This window comes from Brachyhypopomus gauderio, chromosome 4 (genome assembly GCF_052324685.1).
Source record: "Brachyhypopomus gauderio isolate BG-103 chromosome 4, BGAUD_0.2, whole genome shotgun sequence".
Taxonomy (NCBI): Eukaryota; Metazoa; Chordata; class Actinopteri; order Gymnotiformes; family Hypopomidae; genus Brachyhypopomus; species Brachyhypopomus gauderio.
Window position 1 is genome coordinate 14341416 of NC_135214.1, and position 15378 is coordinate 14356793.

Below are 15378 nucleotides of genomic sequence, written 5' to 3' on the forward strand. Positions count from 1 at the left end.
AAGTATAATTACAATAAATAAATCGAATTCATAAATGAATGCAGTGTGCACAGACATAATTAAGATAGATTTCTGTAAATGAAGTATGCTGATTTAATTAACTGCACAACATCAAAGCTTTAACGAGTCTCTTTTCATCCGAGGTTTTGATTCTGCTTTGTCAACACATCTAATCGTTTGGCATCCTCAAACATCTCGACCTCTTTCTTTACCCAATACAGTAAAGGTTTTTTTACCTGGCTGTGAGGTGAATTCTCACTTTCTCTCTATTTAATCCCCGAGAGTTTAGAGAAGCCAGATGAAACGTGGATGGCCGCAGAAAACCCACAGCTCATGTGAGTTCGTCCTGTTAGATCACATCACACCAAGCCTCTCCTGCCCAGATACACCACCACCTTACCTGTGAATCTGACCACCATCATTTCTCTATCTTACAATCCTCAAGGTTGTCATGATCGCACGACACACTTGTTGTTACCCTGAAATTACTTTTATCTTGCTGGCGTAGTGTGAGGTTAGAGAGACTTGTCAGGTTATGATGATGATTATAATGATGATTCTTAAAGTAGCTGTTAACTGCAAGTTTGATCAGATTGCAGACCCTATATATACACCACTCAAGCAAAAACCTTTAAAAAAATAAACCATTTATGCTGTTCATTTCTAAGGTTGTGATTATAGTTATGATTAGGACCACTTAATTAACAATATACATCGACGTGGTTGGCTCATAATGACCGAACCTTCTAAAGTGTGAAGTCTCACCTTAGCATCAGCCACACCAACAGTGTTCCTCAGAGCTGATTCCCTGCGTCACGTGACCGAAGCCAGCATCACTGTAGACGCAGCCCAGCAGCTGGGAGGTGGAGATCTTTCACTATGGAGCATCGCGGCCGCCGTGCTGTCTGACTGCCCGTCTTCAGACTCATTCTGCTAGGCGACTCCCAAAACACACAGGTAGGCAAATGCTAATGTCTCATGCAACAACTTACGCGATTCTTCACGCCACTGTAAGCAGCGTCGTTAACTTGTATGACCTGAGTCTGGTGAGGAGACGCCTCCATCAGAGAGATCCGTAGGTGAAACCTATTTCGTTCTGCAAATGACAAGGCGCATGGCACGATGCGTTGAGAAAAAAATTTGAATCCACGGCTTCTACTTATAGTCGAGTTCGTTTATTCATATCGTAATTATGGACCAGGTGTTTTACGGGCAACGCACGAGATGTTTGAGGAACCGCGAGCAGGTGATCCAGGTGATGTAGCGCGCGATGACCGGCTTACCGGGTTTATCGATTTATGTGCCATTTGGTTCAGGCTACTAATGTATGATACATTCTGTTGTTGGTTGGTCTTTAATAAAAATCGCGGAACTGTTGTATGAAAAATAGTCGCAGATAAATGAGCCTTCAGATTGCCCAGAACAAAGGCCATTGCGTTTTAGCGATGTGGTTTGGGTTAGGCTAACGCTGACACCAGCTTGGAGTAGGTTATCGCAACGAGCGATAGTCCATCAAATAACTCAACAAATTATTACAAAAGACTGTGGATTAATTGTAACTCAAGCACTATTGTGAAAACTATCGCCTAATCCAGATAATATCACTTTTCTTTATTTCTTTCATATCTATACGCCTTTTGTTAAGGTTTTGCTGTTCAGAAATATGTAATTCCCTGGGGTTATGTTAGTTTTTTTTTACTTATCATATTTGCACTGTTATTTTGCAGTTAAATTGAATATTTGCATGTTTGCCCCTGTGCAACAGTGCCTGCAGCAGTTTCTGTAAAACGTTAAACACATCTTCATTGTAAGCCGGGTGCAAAGCGCATTGGCCTACCACGTAAACACGTCAACGTATGACGACAGTACCACGTAAACACGTCAACATATGACGACAGTACCACGTAAACACGTCAACATATGACGACAGGTCATGATCTTTGCAGATGTTTCTGCTACCCACATGGATTCCTAATATACACGTGCACACCCAAACACAGATATGTTAGATTAAGTGAGTATAAAATATTTCCTCAAGTGGCGGGGTGTAATGGAAGTCCTATGTGTTCCAGGGCCACCCATGTAGGTACAGGGGTGCATCATTCAGCTGGTTATGGGCCGCTGAATGTTAGTCTGCAAAGGAGTGGTAGTCAATCCAAATCTAGTCCCTGTCGTGTCTGACATGCTAAGACCTCTTAGCCACCATTAGAGAAACAGTGCGGTGGCTGTACTGGAATCAGCTATGAGTTCATGGCCAGAGAGCAGTGAAGATGATCTGACCTCCAAGAATCCAATAGGATAGCTAGACACCTTGCACCTTTTGTGGTATGTGTGTACGGTAACAACTGAATAATCAACACTTCATTACAGCCCCAAATATCGACTGTCTCTAAACCCTGGATTTATTTATTTATCACATTTCCTAAATATAGTGAGTCAGTTCCTTGAGTGGAGGTCTAGAATACTTCAACCTAAGGTCTGTGTTATGATTCATAAATGCTTTATAGTACCAGCTGTCTGTTTATAACCTAGCAGTCAGTGTGCACAAAACCTGAAAGCCTGCTTCTGGTCTGTCAGTTCTGCCAACAGTTTTCCATTAATCAGATCTTTAATTTGCTAAATCATTTTTACAGGGTCTAGAGGGTTGTGCATTCCCACTGCACATGGCTTTTGGGGCATGCATTAGAAATTAAATTTTGTGCTGCCAGTTACTGTTATTGCAAACTGTTGATGAAAGAGGCTTCAGTGTAGCTGAGGATACTGCAGAAACCCATGGTGTAGCAAGATCAAAATGAGAAGATATGCTTATTTTCTTTTTTAATGACAATGTAGGCTTAGATTTCAGTGAATGTATGAATGTATACAGAGTGCTGGCCAGATAGTAGGATACAGTACTGGAAGAGAGTGTGTTATAAGCACATACAGACATTTAGAGCAGTTTCAAAAGACTCAGGTTACAGTTCCTCAAAAAAGAGTACCCAGCATTCACTTACCCTACTGGGCACTTGGGGATGTTTCATTGTTGCTTAACTTTATTGTTGTTGGTGAAGGGACACTGTCTCGTTCCCCCTTTGCTGAGTCTGTGTGTGAGATGCCACTCCTTCTGAAGTGATTGTTCATGGCAGTCGCAAAGGGGCAGATTGCATTTGTCCTCTTAAAACAGATGCAGGGGAAAGTCCACACTGTGCACAATCCGTGTACGTCTGAGCAGAAGTGGATGTTTGTTCACCTGAAGTCCGTGACCGGCTCCTTGACTTGGGATCAAGTAGAGATGTTGTGACCGTGGCCCTAAACGCCCCCTCTCCAACAGCTGGGGCCGAGCTGGTGCAGCTCAGAGGAGAAGGGAAGGTGCTAGCGCGCTGCGCTAACCCTTCATCTCACAGGATGAGCTGCCAGGGCCACTAATCTGATCGAGAGCTCCCGAGTGTGTACTGAGATGCAGTCATCTGTGATATATAGGGGCTGTGCTGTGATCACACCTGTTAGGAGGCCCCCAGGGGTTTCTGTCTAACGGAGGATGCCGCTTTCACACCCGTGTGGCCGGCCACTTGCTGCAGGATCAGTGAGGACGAAAGACATTGACTGCCACGTGTGCATGCAGCACACTGGAATGGTCTCTGCACTGAAATGTTGTGGCAAAACAACATATGTGCATTAATGATCGGTAATGCGTATTGTAGTACTGATGCTTTGTATTTTGTATGTGGTGCCATTAGAGGGGAAACATTTATCTGAAATTTGTGCATAGAGCACATTGCAAAGTTGTGGTTTAATAAACACTTCTAAACAAAACAATGTTTACAAAAACATCCATATGGAGAAGATATTAGGGTTGGTATTGACAGGTCAATATGTTTCTGTTTATTGAGGCTTTCCGCTAGGCTGTGGAATTTGGTGTCGCCTTCCAGTGGAAAAGCCAGAAGAATTCAGAACCCCAGATCTGAAAAAGTCCAGGTCTGATTTGCATGGATGTGTGCAGTATAGAATGGTGTGTTCATCCTGTCTGCAATATATCAGGACCTGCTATATTAACTATATGTAATGCTCAGAACTCTGGGGCACTGTCATATCAGAATGAGCGCAGTAGCTTTATTTAGAGCACGGTGGAACATGTGTCATTAGCCCGTAGAAGAGCTTTATTTAGACACCCCTGGCTCCCTGTATTTCGGAGGGACTGCATAGTGCTATAACAACGGAGAGAAGCTAACTAGCAGATCCTGTGGTGTGTTCCAGGCATCTTATCTCACTGTGCATTTTGTCTGCTTGCCAAAAGTCACTAGCGGGATAAAGTCGGGCACTAGAATAATTAGGCCGACCTTCTGGGTCTATAAACACGACACAGTGTGGCACAGAATCTGAACACAGAGTGAGTTCTCAAGGACACTTTGGAGGAGAACGGACCCCAGCATTTTTAACGGGCTGCCAGCAGTGGAATTCTGTAAAGTCCATGAGCACAGGGGAATCATTTAAAACCATTACCTGAAACTGACTTAGCTTTCATGGACTAATTATTGGTGTTAAGAAGCCATTAGTACATTAGCTTCATTGACCGACTGTCCTTGGGAAAAAAAAGCCTGTTCCTAATGTGTACATAATAGATGATTTAAAATGGATTTGAACATGACCTGCATATGTTCCAGAGGAAGTACCAGGCCCGTTTACTAGATGTGTACATTCATGAGGCCAGGAATACTTCCACGTGTCATTTGGTGACTGATAGTCTGTGTGGCTAATCTTGAAGCCCGTGTAAATATGCAAGGCTGTGCTTTGAATATCAAGCACTTGTCTATTTACTTGACCCGAAGCCCTAGATTTTGTGGATAATACTTGAACAGACTCCATTACCCATAGTTAATGCTTTTGTTTTGTGGTGAATGGCTTCATGTGAATTGTGGAGGTTTTTTTTTTTTAGGTGATGTGTTTGGCTCTTCTCATGCACTGTTCTGCTGAGCCTGAGACCACAGTGGGGGAAAGAGGAAGTGAAACTCAAACACGGGTCATGTACAGGAAGTAGCAGGAGCATCCATTTTTAGTTCGGTTGAAGTGGAGTTTATGTAACTGTCGTTGTGTGAGGCTGATGTGTACAGGCGCGTTTGTGCTGAGGAGTACATGCGTTCTGGGGGGGGTCAGGAGTTTGGGGGACATCCAGTGAGGCTGGAAAGAGCAGTTTTGGGCCTGGCTTCACCTGCTGCTCTGGGTAATTATGGATCAGACGTCCCTAGCATGTTTACATGGAAGGGAGGCACCTGTAACTTTCCCAGGCAAGCACCAATCAGTTGGCTCTGCTTTTGGAAATGTTGGGATTATTAAGAGCTCCCAAGCTGCCTTGTGTGTATATTGGTACATTAATAGCAGTTTTCCACTTGGGTTAATAGCAGATGGCAAATGAGTCATTTGAGAAAAAAGGATCTGGTGTATAAATATGGCTGCTCGATGGTTTCCCTGCTGACTGTGTTTAGTAGAGAGATGAACAGACGGAGGTCCGATACTGAAGAGCAGGTGTAGAACAGGGGAATGATGAAGATCACTTTATTTATGAATTCAATGTTGTTTTTGAGAATGTGTCTTAAACGAGTCCTATTCCTCCCTTGCTCTTTAAATAATGTGTGGTTTATGTGTATGTGTGGTTTAATAATTACAGTTTTATATTGAATCTTTCTTTCCGATTGGCAAAGTGTCACAGAGTGTCACAGAGAACCGAACAGCCTCTGTGTAAGTTAGCGATTGCAGCCTGGACAGGGTGACTTCTTTGTTCAGCTGATGAACCTGATTGGTTTATTGAGCTCCAGTTAGTGTCCAGCAGTGTCCAGCAGTGTGGCTACCAGCACGAATCACCTGCAGCTGCTCTCAGCCGAGCTGTTTATTATACTAAGCAAGGTGACATGCACACACACACACACACACACACACACACACACACACACACACACACACACACACACACACACACACACACACACACACACACATGCACACACACCTACATACATACAAATACAGTATGTACAAATATGTGTATGTATGTGTCTCTCTTTGTGTGTAATGTGGTCCAAGTTGGCAGGAAGATGCAATTGTGCTAATGGGAACAGATGCACAGCAGATTAAGATTTAGTATTTGGCTTGGAGTGGATTTGAAGTACATTGGGGATAGAATGACTTTGCCCTTGACGCACCTGCCAGACATTTTTTGCATTAAATCTCGCGGGGCCAAATTAGGACCCAGGACCAAATCAATCTGTCTTCCTAGGTGTGATCGAGGGTGGACTGAGTCCTGCAGGCACAATCACAGCCACAACCGCAGAATAACAGGGCACCCACAGAAAATGCATCACTTGCTTTTCATAAAACTGCACAATGTATTGACAAATTAAGATGCTACCTTACTGCATTTTTGAATGTGTTTTGCAGCAGACTGTATACCAGGAACCATCATATGACCTGCTGTTCAGTTAGGGAGGAGGAAATAGAGTGAAATACATGCTCACTGCTTGGCCTGTAAATGGCTCCCAAGTTGTGATAGTGTATTGAGTCACATGGGCTTGATCTGCATGGCTCAGAATACACATGCCTCTTTGTGTGTCCTCTCAGGTTATGCCACCCCACAGGCTGACTGGCCACCCAACCATCAAAGAGAAGGGCTGATCTCAGACCCCCCCCACACTGCCGTCGCTGTGCCCCCGCCTGTCCCCATGGCGACAGGAGGCCATGCCCCCGAGACAGATGTGTTGATCAGCCTACATCAGGTAGGACACAAAGCCCGTAACCTCTGTTGTCATATTTACATTGCATGCTCTCTTACTTGCTCGGGGTGTTACCATAGCACTGGCACACATATGACATATATGACCTGTAGGAGTTGCCACAAGCAGGATTGAGAAAAGTGGATTGGCTAAGTATGTCTACCGTGTGTATCCACTGTGTGTATGCAAAGTTGCTGTGATGCAGTTCCTTCAGCGTGGTCACCCTCGGTGTTCAGTGACACTCGGTGTGGATTCAGTGTAATCGTCTTCTCCGTACACCAGTGAGCTGCCACGTTCATGCTGATAAAGTAGAGGGAGTCAAACATCTCTCATTTGAGCTGGTGTTGCCGAGGCCTCCTGAGCCATGGGGGGTGCTCAGGGGACCGGGGGGGCTCGTGGCCCAGGGCCAGACACCTGGCTGTGGTGCTGCGTCACATGGGACAGCGAGGCAGATGTTACCACGGAGCAGACAGCAGACAGTGTCTCTGTTACTCACTTCTTATGTGCCACTCAGAATATAGTCTGTGGCAGGCTGAGAGAGAGGAAGAGAGAGAGGGAGTGGGAGAGATGGAGAGGAACAGATAGAGGGGGAGAGACAGAGAGAGGGAGAGAGAGGGGAAGAGGGCAAAAGAGATGAAATGCCGTTTTCAGTCTAGTACGGAGCTCAATGTGCTCTAGAAACAAAGGGCACTGTGCTGACAAAGTGACTGTAATTTAATGTTTGCAATCAGTTTATTATAGTGCATTTTAACATTTCTTCCTAAATTAAGCAAATCTCATTGAAGGCGAAGGAAATGGCTCAGTGTGAGTCAGACATCATTGTGTCGGACTCTTCTTCAGTGGTTCAGTATTACTGCAAAACATCTTTCTCTGCTGCTTTCAGCTGTCATCTCATTCTGCCGTCCTCCTGTGTGCTCGGAATACAGCTCACAAAGCACTCCGTGTGTTGCCAGGTAAATGGAAGACGTGGTCACGGTAACCACGAACACGGTCTTGGGTTTGGAAAAGAAGACGTGTGCATCTTACGATCGATGTTATTACCTGAGATAACACTGTAGGTTTTAATGGACATGCTGACATATTCCAGTCATGTCAGCAGTGACGTTAATGGATGGTGTGGTCTTGATATTCTGCTGAACACACAGATTTCTTGACTTGTGATAGATGTTAGTGAAATGAAAGTGGCCAGTTCTCTAATGCTGTAAAAAGTGATCGTCTTTAACGCCACACTGTGCATTTATTTTTCCCATCTTCTCCTGGTCTTATGGAGATTTTCTTACAGTAATAATAGGTATTCGGACACTTACAATATACTACTGCTTCATAAGTATTTTCAAACATGGGGACATGCTTAAATTTAGACAAAACCCCAAAAGCAAGACTAGTGAAGCCTCTTTGGCTGGATGCCTCACAGTCCCATGGTCCCACGGACCTCCACACATTCGTATTTCCACAACAGGAAGTTAGCGCTACAGTCGGAAGGGATCGGACTTCTGGGCAAGTTCATTAGGCTCCAGTAATCTTAGGAAGTGTTAAGAAAAACAGCTGAACTCACGCACACGAGCATGAGGCAACAGGCTGATGATCAGTTCCAGGTCTTTGGTGGTCTCTAGTATTGGGTGTGTGAGTGGCTCTTCTCCTGCTGATATCCATCTGTCTTAGAGGAGCTTTCACTCAGCCTGGTGACTGGTGGGCGGGGGCTTTCAGAACAGAGATCATAACTCTTCAGAAAAGACAAAGACTTCAGACAGCTGAAGAACAGGGAGGGAAAACGTCGGCCTAATCTGGCTCAGAGACGCACGGGAAACCAGTGTGCTGTGGAATATGGCCAGCTGTGAGTCCGTGCAGGGCTTATATATGACGGCTGGGGGGCTGGCAGTGCCTTGGGGCCTGCTGAGGGCTTTTGACAGCCACAGATCACATTTCAGTTCAGGTTGTAAGAAGAGTAGTAGCCTGTGACCAGCCCTGGGCACTGGAATAAGATCTGCCTACTTGTCCGATTTTCTAAAGGGTCCTAAGGAGCCAATAGGAGTAAGCCATGCAAATCATAGTGTCCTGTGATTGGGCTACTATCCCAGTCACAGGTGTTCAGTGGCTGGTTTACAGGTGCTGGGTACTCGTTTGCATTCATGCTGTCTAGAATATGACATATCAGCAGTGAAAAATTCCCAGATGCAAATGTTTGGTCAATTACAAACTCATACAAATCAGGCAGCCACAGAGGTGGGGAGAGTTGCTTCTTGACATTTGTGTTTGATGCACAGCAATGGATTGTAAGGGATTTACTTACAGGATTTCACAATCTTTCAGCCTCATCTTTTTAATACTGCCGTAGAGATGAATTAAACATGAGCGACTGCAGACTGTTGTCCTACATTCCAGTTCCAAATATGGACCGGTGCGGTTTCCTTAACGCATACTGCGTGATGTTGATGTGCCAACCACACAGGGCTAATTCCCCGGTGTTTAACACCAACATTAACACTTACAGCATTTGTTAACGTGCAGCTGGAGGCAAATGGATGAAAAAGGACAGCTTCGAAGTGGACAGCTTCTAATAGGACAGCTTCGAAGAGGACAGCTTCTAATAGGACAGCTTCGAAGAGGACAGCTTCTAAGAGCAATGTCTGAGGTTAAAACTGAAGTTTTACATAATCCCTACAAACGTATCGAATTAAAATTTCCTGGTAAAGTGTAAAAAATTCTAGCATGAAAACTAGAAACAGAAAGCGTTACACAACCTTATGATGTAAGTAAGTCATGAATGAATCATGGCAATAAGGTGTGAAGTAATCATGAAAAAGGTGCAGAGTGAAACAATCCAAATGTCACTGACACTGGGCGTGCCTGGGTCAGCAGAACTAAAGGCAAATGGGAGACACACATGACCAGGGACGCTTCCTCATCCCGGCATCTTAATGCCACGATGCAGCTGAGAGAGGGTGTGGTCAAGCCGAGAGAGGGTGTGGTCAAGCTGAGAGAGGGTGTGATCAAGCTGAGAGGGGGTGTGGTCAAGCTGAGTGGACCCTCTCCTTCAGAAGCCGCCCGTCTCCCCGTCTGACGTCAGAGAGAATGCGTAGTCCGCCAGCTAACTGCCGTGCTAGTGGAGTCATTTCAGTAAAGGCCAGAGCTGTTAACTCTCCTCCCAGGACTCAGAGAAGGCTGATCTCCGCGCACTGTACAGGTGGTTGATAAAGCATGTCTTGACCCCAGCTGTGGGAGGGGAGGCTCAGAGGGCAGTGTTACCTCCACCTGCACCATCATGACTCCACCTGTGTCTGTCACTGGGTCTGGTGCAGGGATGCTGCTGCTTTTCTGTGTAGTTGTAATTGTCATATCAACGGTGCACCATCGGACTGGACTGCCGAGTGTTGCTTGTCTTTAATCTGCTGCTTTGGAATTGCATTAGCTGTAATGAGCCTGGACATAACTGAATGGACCACGGACCAGAAATAAGAGTTTAATTCTTAGAACCGAGATTTCATGGGCTCAAGAATTCTTTTAAAAATATTTCAAATGCACCTGGTAGATGAACTGTACATCTGGACAGATAATCTTGCTTTCTGTCCTTAGATATCAGCACTTAGCTCGTAGCACCAGTGACTGAACTGACAAAATCAAATTCGGAGGGTTGGAAGGGGTTGAGGGAGACAGTCTGTCTGAATCTGAATTACGGCGGTTGCGTTCGCTGAACCAAATACTCCACTGCACATCGCCCCCTCGTTTCAAGAATTATATCATCGACAGCAGATATCTGACACTGTTCAACAGGGGACTGAAAGGAAACATGTTCACAAGGGTGGTTGTTCTATAAAGACACACCCCCCCCACACACACACACACACACACATCCACCCCCCTTTTATCTTTCTTTGACACATTGTTCTGCAGAAAGGGAACAATAACTTTTGGCCTAAACCCTTTCCTTTGCTTTGCACAGAAAGGGCTTGTAATGAGATTTTGGTATTATCATGGTGATTAATTTGCTTGTCCTTGTAGAAAATGTCATATAAAGGGAAAGGTTTGATGGTTTTAGCTTTAATGCTCACTTACCGAAGAACTTGAGCGAGCGAGGGTGATTCAGAGGTGAAATAAGCAAAAAAGACCTGAGAGAAATATGCATGGAGAGAGAATGTGTAGAAAATGAGAGAAAAGAGAAAACAAGAAAAGAGATTCTTCAAGAAATATTAGAATGGCGTGTATTCCAAAAAGGGAAGTGAACTTCACTTCATATTCTGTAAGGAGTAAAACCAAGTAGGAAGCTGACAGTGACCCCGACGTGTTTCACTTACAGGACAAGTAAAGTGTGTCTTGTAAGTGAACCACAGGGCCCTTTCCACCACTGTATTCACTGCATATGAGATTGAAGCCATCTGTGAAACCAATAACCACAAAACCGGAAAGTTACTATTTTTTGCGGTTTCACTTTCAGCTTGCATAGAAGTGGGCGTGGCCCCACGGGCTATGGCGCACATAGGTCATCGGAGTGATAGAATTTGATGAACATTAAGGTTCATGTGAAGTGAGTCATGCATGGGATTATTTTTGCGACTCCGTTCAGTGACCCTTGGCTAGGCGTCCGTTTGAGACGCAACTCCTGATTCTATTTCCAAGGACTCGTGGTGCTACTTGAACGCCAGCGGAAGAGGAACTGACTCACTGTAACAGCAAAGCTACTAGTGCTGGTGTCTCCACGGGTGTCAGTGCAGAAGCTCCGGTGGGCTGTGGCCTGCACACTCCCTGATCTGCAGGGCTTTGGAGCGGATCACTTCACCCAACCAAGAGCTTTGTGCACCCTTCGGTTTGAAGGTTTTGCACTAGCGTCGAACTCACAGCCTGAACCCATCGCGTTGGCATGACAACTCCAGTATGCCATGGACACTGGTAGACTGCTGCAGCTGTGTTATTGAAAGGAGGGGCCATACACTATAGTAGTCCACTCAAAGGGCTGGTCTAGGGTCAGCTATTAGTGTTTACACCATTATTAATATATAAACAGTGTCATGCTTGTTGAGTCCTGTCTCATCATGTCTGCCTTGCATGGAGCACGACACACACAAACACACACACACACACACACACACACACACACACACACACACACACACACACACACACACACACACACACACACACACACACACTTTTGGGCTGAAATTGCTTCTTGCCTGTTGCCAACACATCTAGTATCTGTTCATTCTCCAGATCAAGCAAGCAGTCAGAGTTTAACTTTATGTTAATGTTGAGATATATATGTGTACTATAGCCTAGCCATGAAGGGGGCTCAGGCAGGGTTCTTGGAGATTCACGCAAGACTTGAGATGATCAGGAGAACAGTGGGACATCCGGGCCTTTCAGGACTTGGGGGAGGCATCATGCTGAAATACCACACGGTGCTCTGAGCTTCTACAGAAAGACTTCAGGTGGGCCTCCATTAGGCATGTGACTTGATACCCTCTACACCGGCAGCCTTGTGGGTATTCTGCTAATCTGGGACTGCACCTCACAATAGCCCCTTCATCTCTACTTTTTTCATGTTAATTCTCCATCATTTAAGCACCCTTGGGACCCCCATCTCCCCCAAGTCTGTCCCCCGTGCCAGAGACCTTGACACCCTGACTGCGTCCTTGAAGGACAGGGGAGACGAGGGCTGGAACTGCCGTTCACCCGCCTGTGTCCAGGTTACCCAGCACAGTCCTGTCCTCATCCCCAGTGTTGAATGCACTGCTGATTAGAGAGGCAGTTCATTACCTCTACAGCCAACGCTCGATCCCAGTTGGATCCAAGCATTACCATTTTCACAATAGGCCAGGGCTCTGAAAGGGAGGACAATAGAGTGTTTGTTTTGGGTCCCTTGTCCCCTCTGTGGTCCATACAGTAAAGAGATGCAAAAGTGGCATTTAAAAAGTGATCTGCTAAAAAAAAGCCCTCTGCTGTTTTGCATTTGTTCTTTTGTTGTCACACAATTGTAATTAAGGCAAAACAATTGTGGAGAGAAAGAAGGAAGCTTCAGACACGCGGCACCAGGATTGTCTGTGGAGAGAAACAAATGAAATAGAGAGAGACAGATAAAAAAGGAGGGTGACAGAAAAAGAGTGAAAGAGAAAGCATAGTCATGTAGAGACAATCAGGGTGAGAAAGGAGAGCGAACATTAATTACAATGTTATGTCTGTTAGACCATATGTGGTACATATACCCATTAGGAAAAATACTCAGCTATATAAAGGCTGACGTCCTTTACTTGTGCATCTGTTTTCTCTCGTATTAAGCTTCCAAAGGATCAAGAGAGAACTGATGTCCAAGTATGGTTAAAAACAACCCAAATCTTTTTTCCCTTTGCCCTTTCTCTGTGGCACCAAGCTGGCCCAGATCCTAGCCTGCTTATTTCAGAGGGAATGATTAATCGTTTGACTTCACAGGTCACAGCCATCTTTATTAAAGTCAAGCATTTGAATGGAGATGAAAGAGTGGGCGAACAGGGGGCAAGCACCAGGAGCTTAATGAAATGTTGTCCTGATTAATTCACGCAAAGCCCAGGGACACGGGTGACAAAGAGGACTTTGTTTGGCTTCATTAGCAGCTTCCTGTTCTGTCACCCATTTCACGGGTCTGATGTCTTTGGCCCATCTGCTCTGCTTAATTATCCCTCAGGTCTCTAAGAGGGCACCCGAGACCCCGTGCGCTGAGAGGACCCCTCTGAAGGCGTTTGAGTGCCTCATTAAATTGTGATTCATCTCGAGACAAGAGCACGTGTGGTTTCCCATGTCATCGATAAACGCCCCTCAGAGTCTTGACGTTCTCCGAGCTGACATGCCAGCGTCGTTTGCTCGGGGCCTCCCGGACCTCGTAAGCGGCCTGTCCGCCGGTCTTGACTCTAACGTCATGTCAGACATGACGGGGGGGCGCACGAGACGGCCATTTCGGTTGTTGTTGGTGCTTTGCTGCTTTGCCTCCCGATGGGTGGGTGACATTTACGCTGACGGATCTGGTGGCCTTGTAGCCTGTCATGCAGCTTCCCTCGACCCGCCCCATCGCTCACGGACCTCTTCAAAGCCGACATGAAAGCATTCCAGGCCAAGAGACCAGCGGCTACACGACTCCCTGGCGCCAGAGCCCCCCCTTCCTGTGGGGAGGAGTACAGAGCATGACAATGTATTAGGCTGAGGGTAAACCTGATTGAGACATCTATGGTGTGGGTCAATAGCATTGATTTCTAGGTGATTGCAGGTGCCATGACTGACAATCGCTTTGATTAGAATGTGGTGGGCCTTAGTATACCTGACTTGCACAAGGAGTGCCACTAGAGGGTGCTGCTGTTCCTTAACACTTCAGACATGATGACCAGATGTCATCACCGAGCGTTTTCCTGATGCAAATGTAGATCTGATGAGGAATGTAACTCAGACTTAACTGCTGGAGGACTCTGAATTTGTGATACAGTATATGCATCATGTGGAATATGTCATATTTCAGTAAGTTTCATTTTTTATGCTTAAGACTCAAATCCACTATAGACACCAAAGACTCGCTGTGTAAACTATCACCCCCAAAATGAGGTTCTTAACTGTGATAGGGTTCTGGGAGTTGGGATAAAATCCCATTACCAGGAGCAGCTGTACTAATCTGCAGAAGTTGGTAAACGCAGCAGAGCGTCTGTGTAATTGTGTCCGCGGTCTTACCTGCAGGTTCTGGCGGAGGAGACGAGAGGCTCAGCAGGGCTGGAGGATGAAAACTGGGAGAAGGCCTTATCCGTGGAGCGCTTCGGGGCCATCATTACCGAGACCACCGCTAACGGCGCAGACAAGATGGGCCGCAGCTACAACGAGAAGGACTTTGAATGTGAGTGTCTACGTTTTGGACAGATCACAGCAGCTCCTGGCTCACATCCCTGGCCTCCAGTGAAAGAACCGAGCCGTGGTCCGGCATCTTCGTGGAACTGGCTCGCTCGGCTCACTTAGGTGGTGGCAAATGACGATCGTAAAGCCTCCAACCATCAGATTGAGAGATCTCCTTCAACACACGCTTCACCTTTCCAGCTCTTAGCCTTGTTTGTTATAGCACTTAAAGCCCAGAGCATGAATCCTTTGACAGATGAATGGCTTGTCTCTCCTCCGTCTCTTCTTTCTCTCTCTGTCTCTCTACATCCTTTGGGAGTGATTCTAAGCTGGATTTCAGCTACTAAGCTTCCTAGATCAAGTCAGGTTTGTCAGCTGACACACCATGACAAATGTGTGATGTGGGAACTAGGTTGTGATTCAGTGGTGACAGAGAAAAGGACTCTGTAGAGGGGCTGGGTACAGCTGAGCACATTATCCAGCTTTCTTCTGGAAGCTTCTGTAGTCCTTCTGAGCTTGAGGGGACAAGCTCCCCGATGTCAACTCAGAGCCGTTCAGTCAGCTGGCACACTGCTGGATCGACATTGCAATGCAACAGCGCCTCAACACTCGACGTGTGAGCGCAGTCGTTAAGACAACGAGCTGAACGCCTTTGCTCACCATAGACAAAAGGACCAGTAGCCTCAGATTAAGGTTTTATACATGTAAATGCTTAATAAATCTATCTGACTCCAAATTGTAATTATCAGTTAGATAGGTGTCCTAGGTAATGAGTCCATGCATTAAAAGCAAAATCTTGTTG

The 15378-nt window shown here is 45.8% G+C and overlaps 1 protein-coding gene and 1 long non-coding RNA gene across 6 annotated transcripts in view; one reads left to right on the forward strand and one right to left on the reverse strand.

The window, feature by feature from the left end:
* The first annotated feature begins 812 nt into the window (after window positions 1-812).
* slc4a3 (solute carrier family 4 member 3) overlaps window positions 813-15378 on the forward strand; it is a 38397-nt gene continuing 23831 nt past the window's right edge. The window contains exons 1-3 of one of the 5 annotated variants that reach the window (XM_077002476.1): window positions 813-957; window positions 6589-6743; window positions 14427-14580. In XM_077002476.1, coding sequence (XP_076858591.1) covers window positions 6690-6743; window positions 14427-14580 — 208 coding nt within the window. In that variant the 5' untranslated portion in view covers window positions 813-957; window positions 6589-6689. Of the gene's footprint in view, window positions 958-5060; window positions 5262-5287; window positions 5878-6588; window positions 6744-14426; window positions 14581-15378 lie in introns of those variants that run through there. The other 4 variants (XM_077002473.1, XM_077002475.1, XM_077002474.1 and 1 more) reach the window with 4 other exon arrangements.
* Window positions 13482-14516, reverse strand: LOC143512318 (uncharacterized). The gene is made up of 3 exons (XR_013130426.1): window positions 14421-14516; window positions 14020-14124; window positions 13482-13864 (listed from the first exon to the last, which is right to left on the reverse strand). It is a non-coding gene; the product is annotated as an uncharacterized LOC143512318 (long non-coding RNA).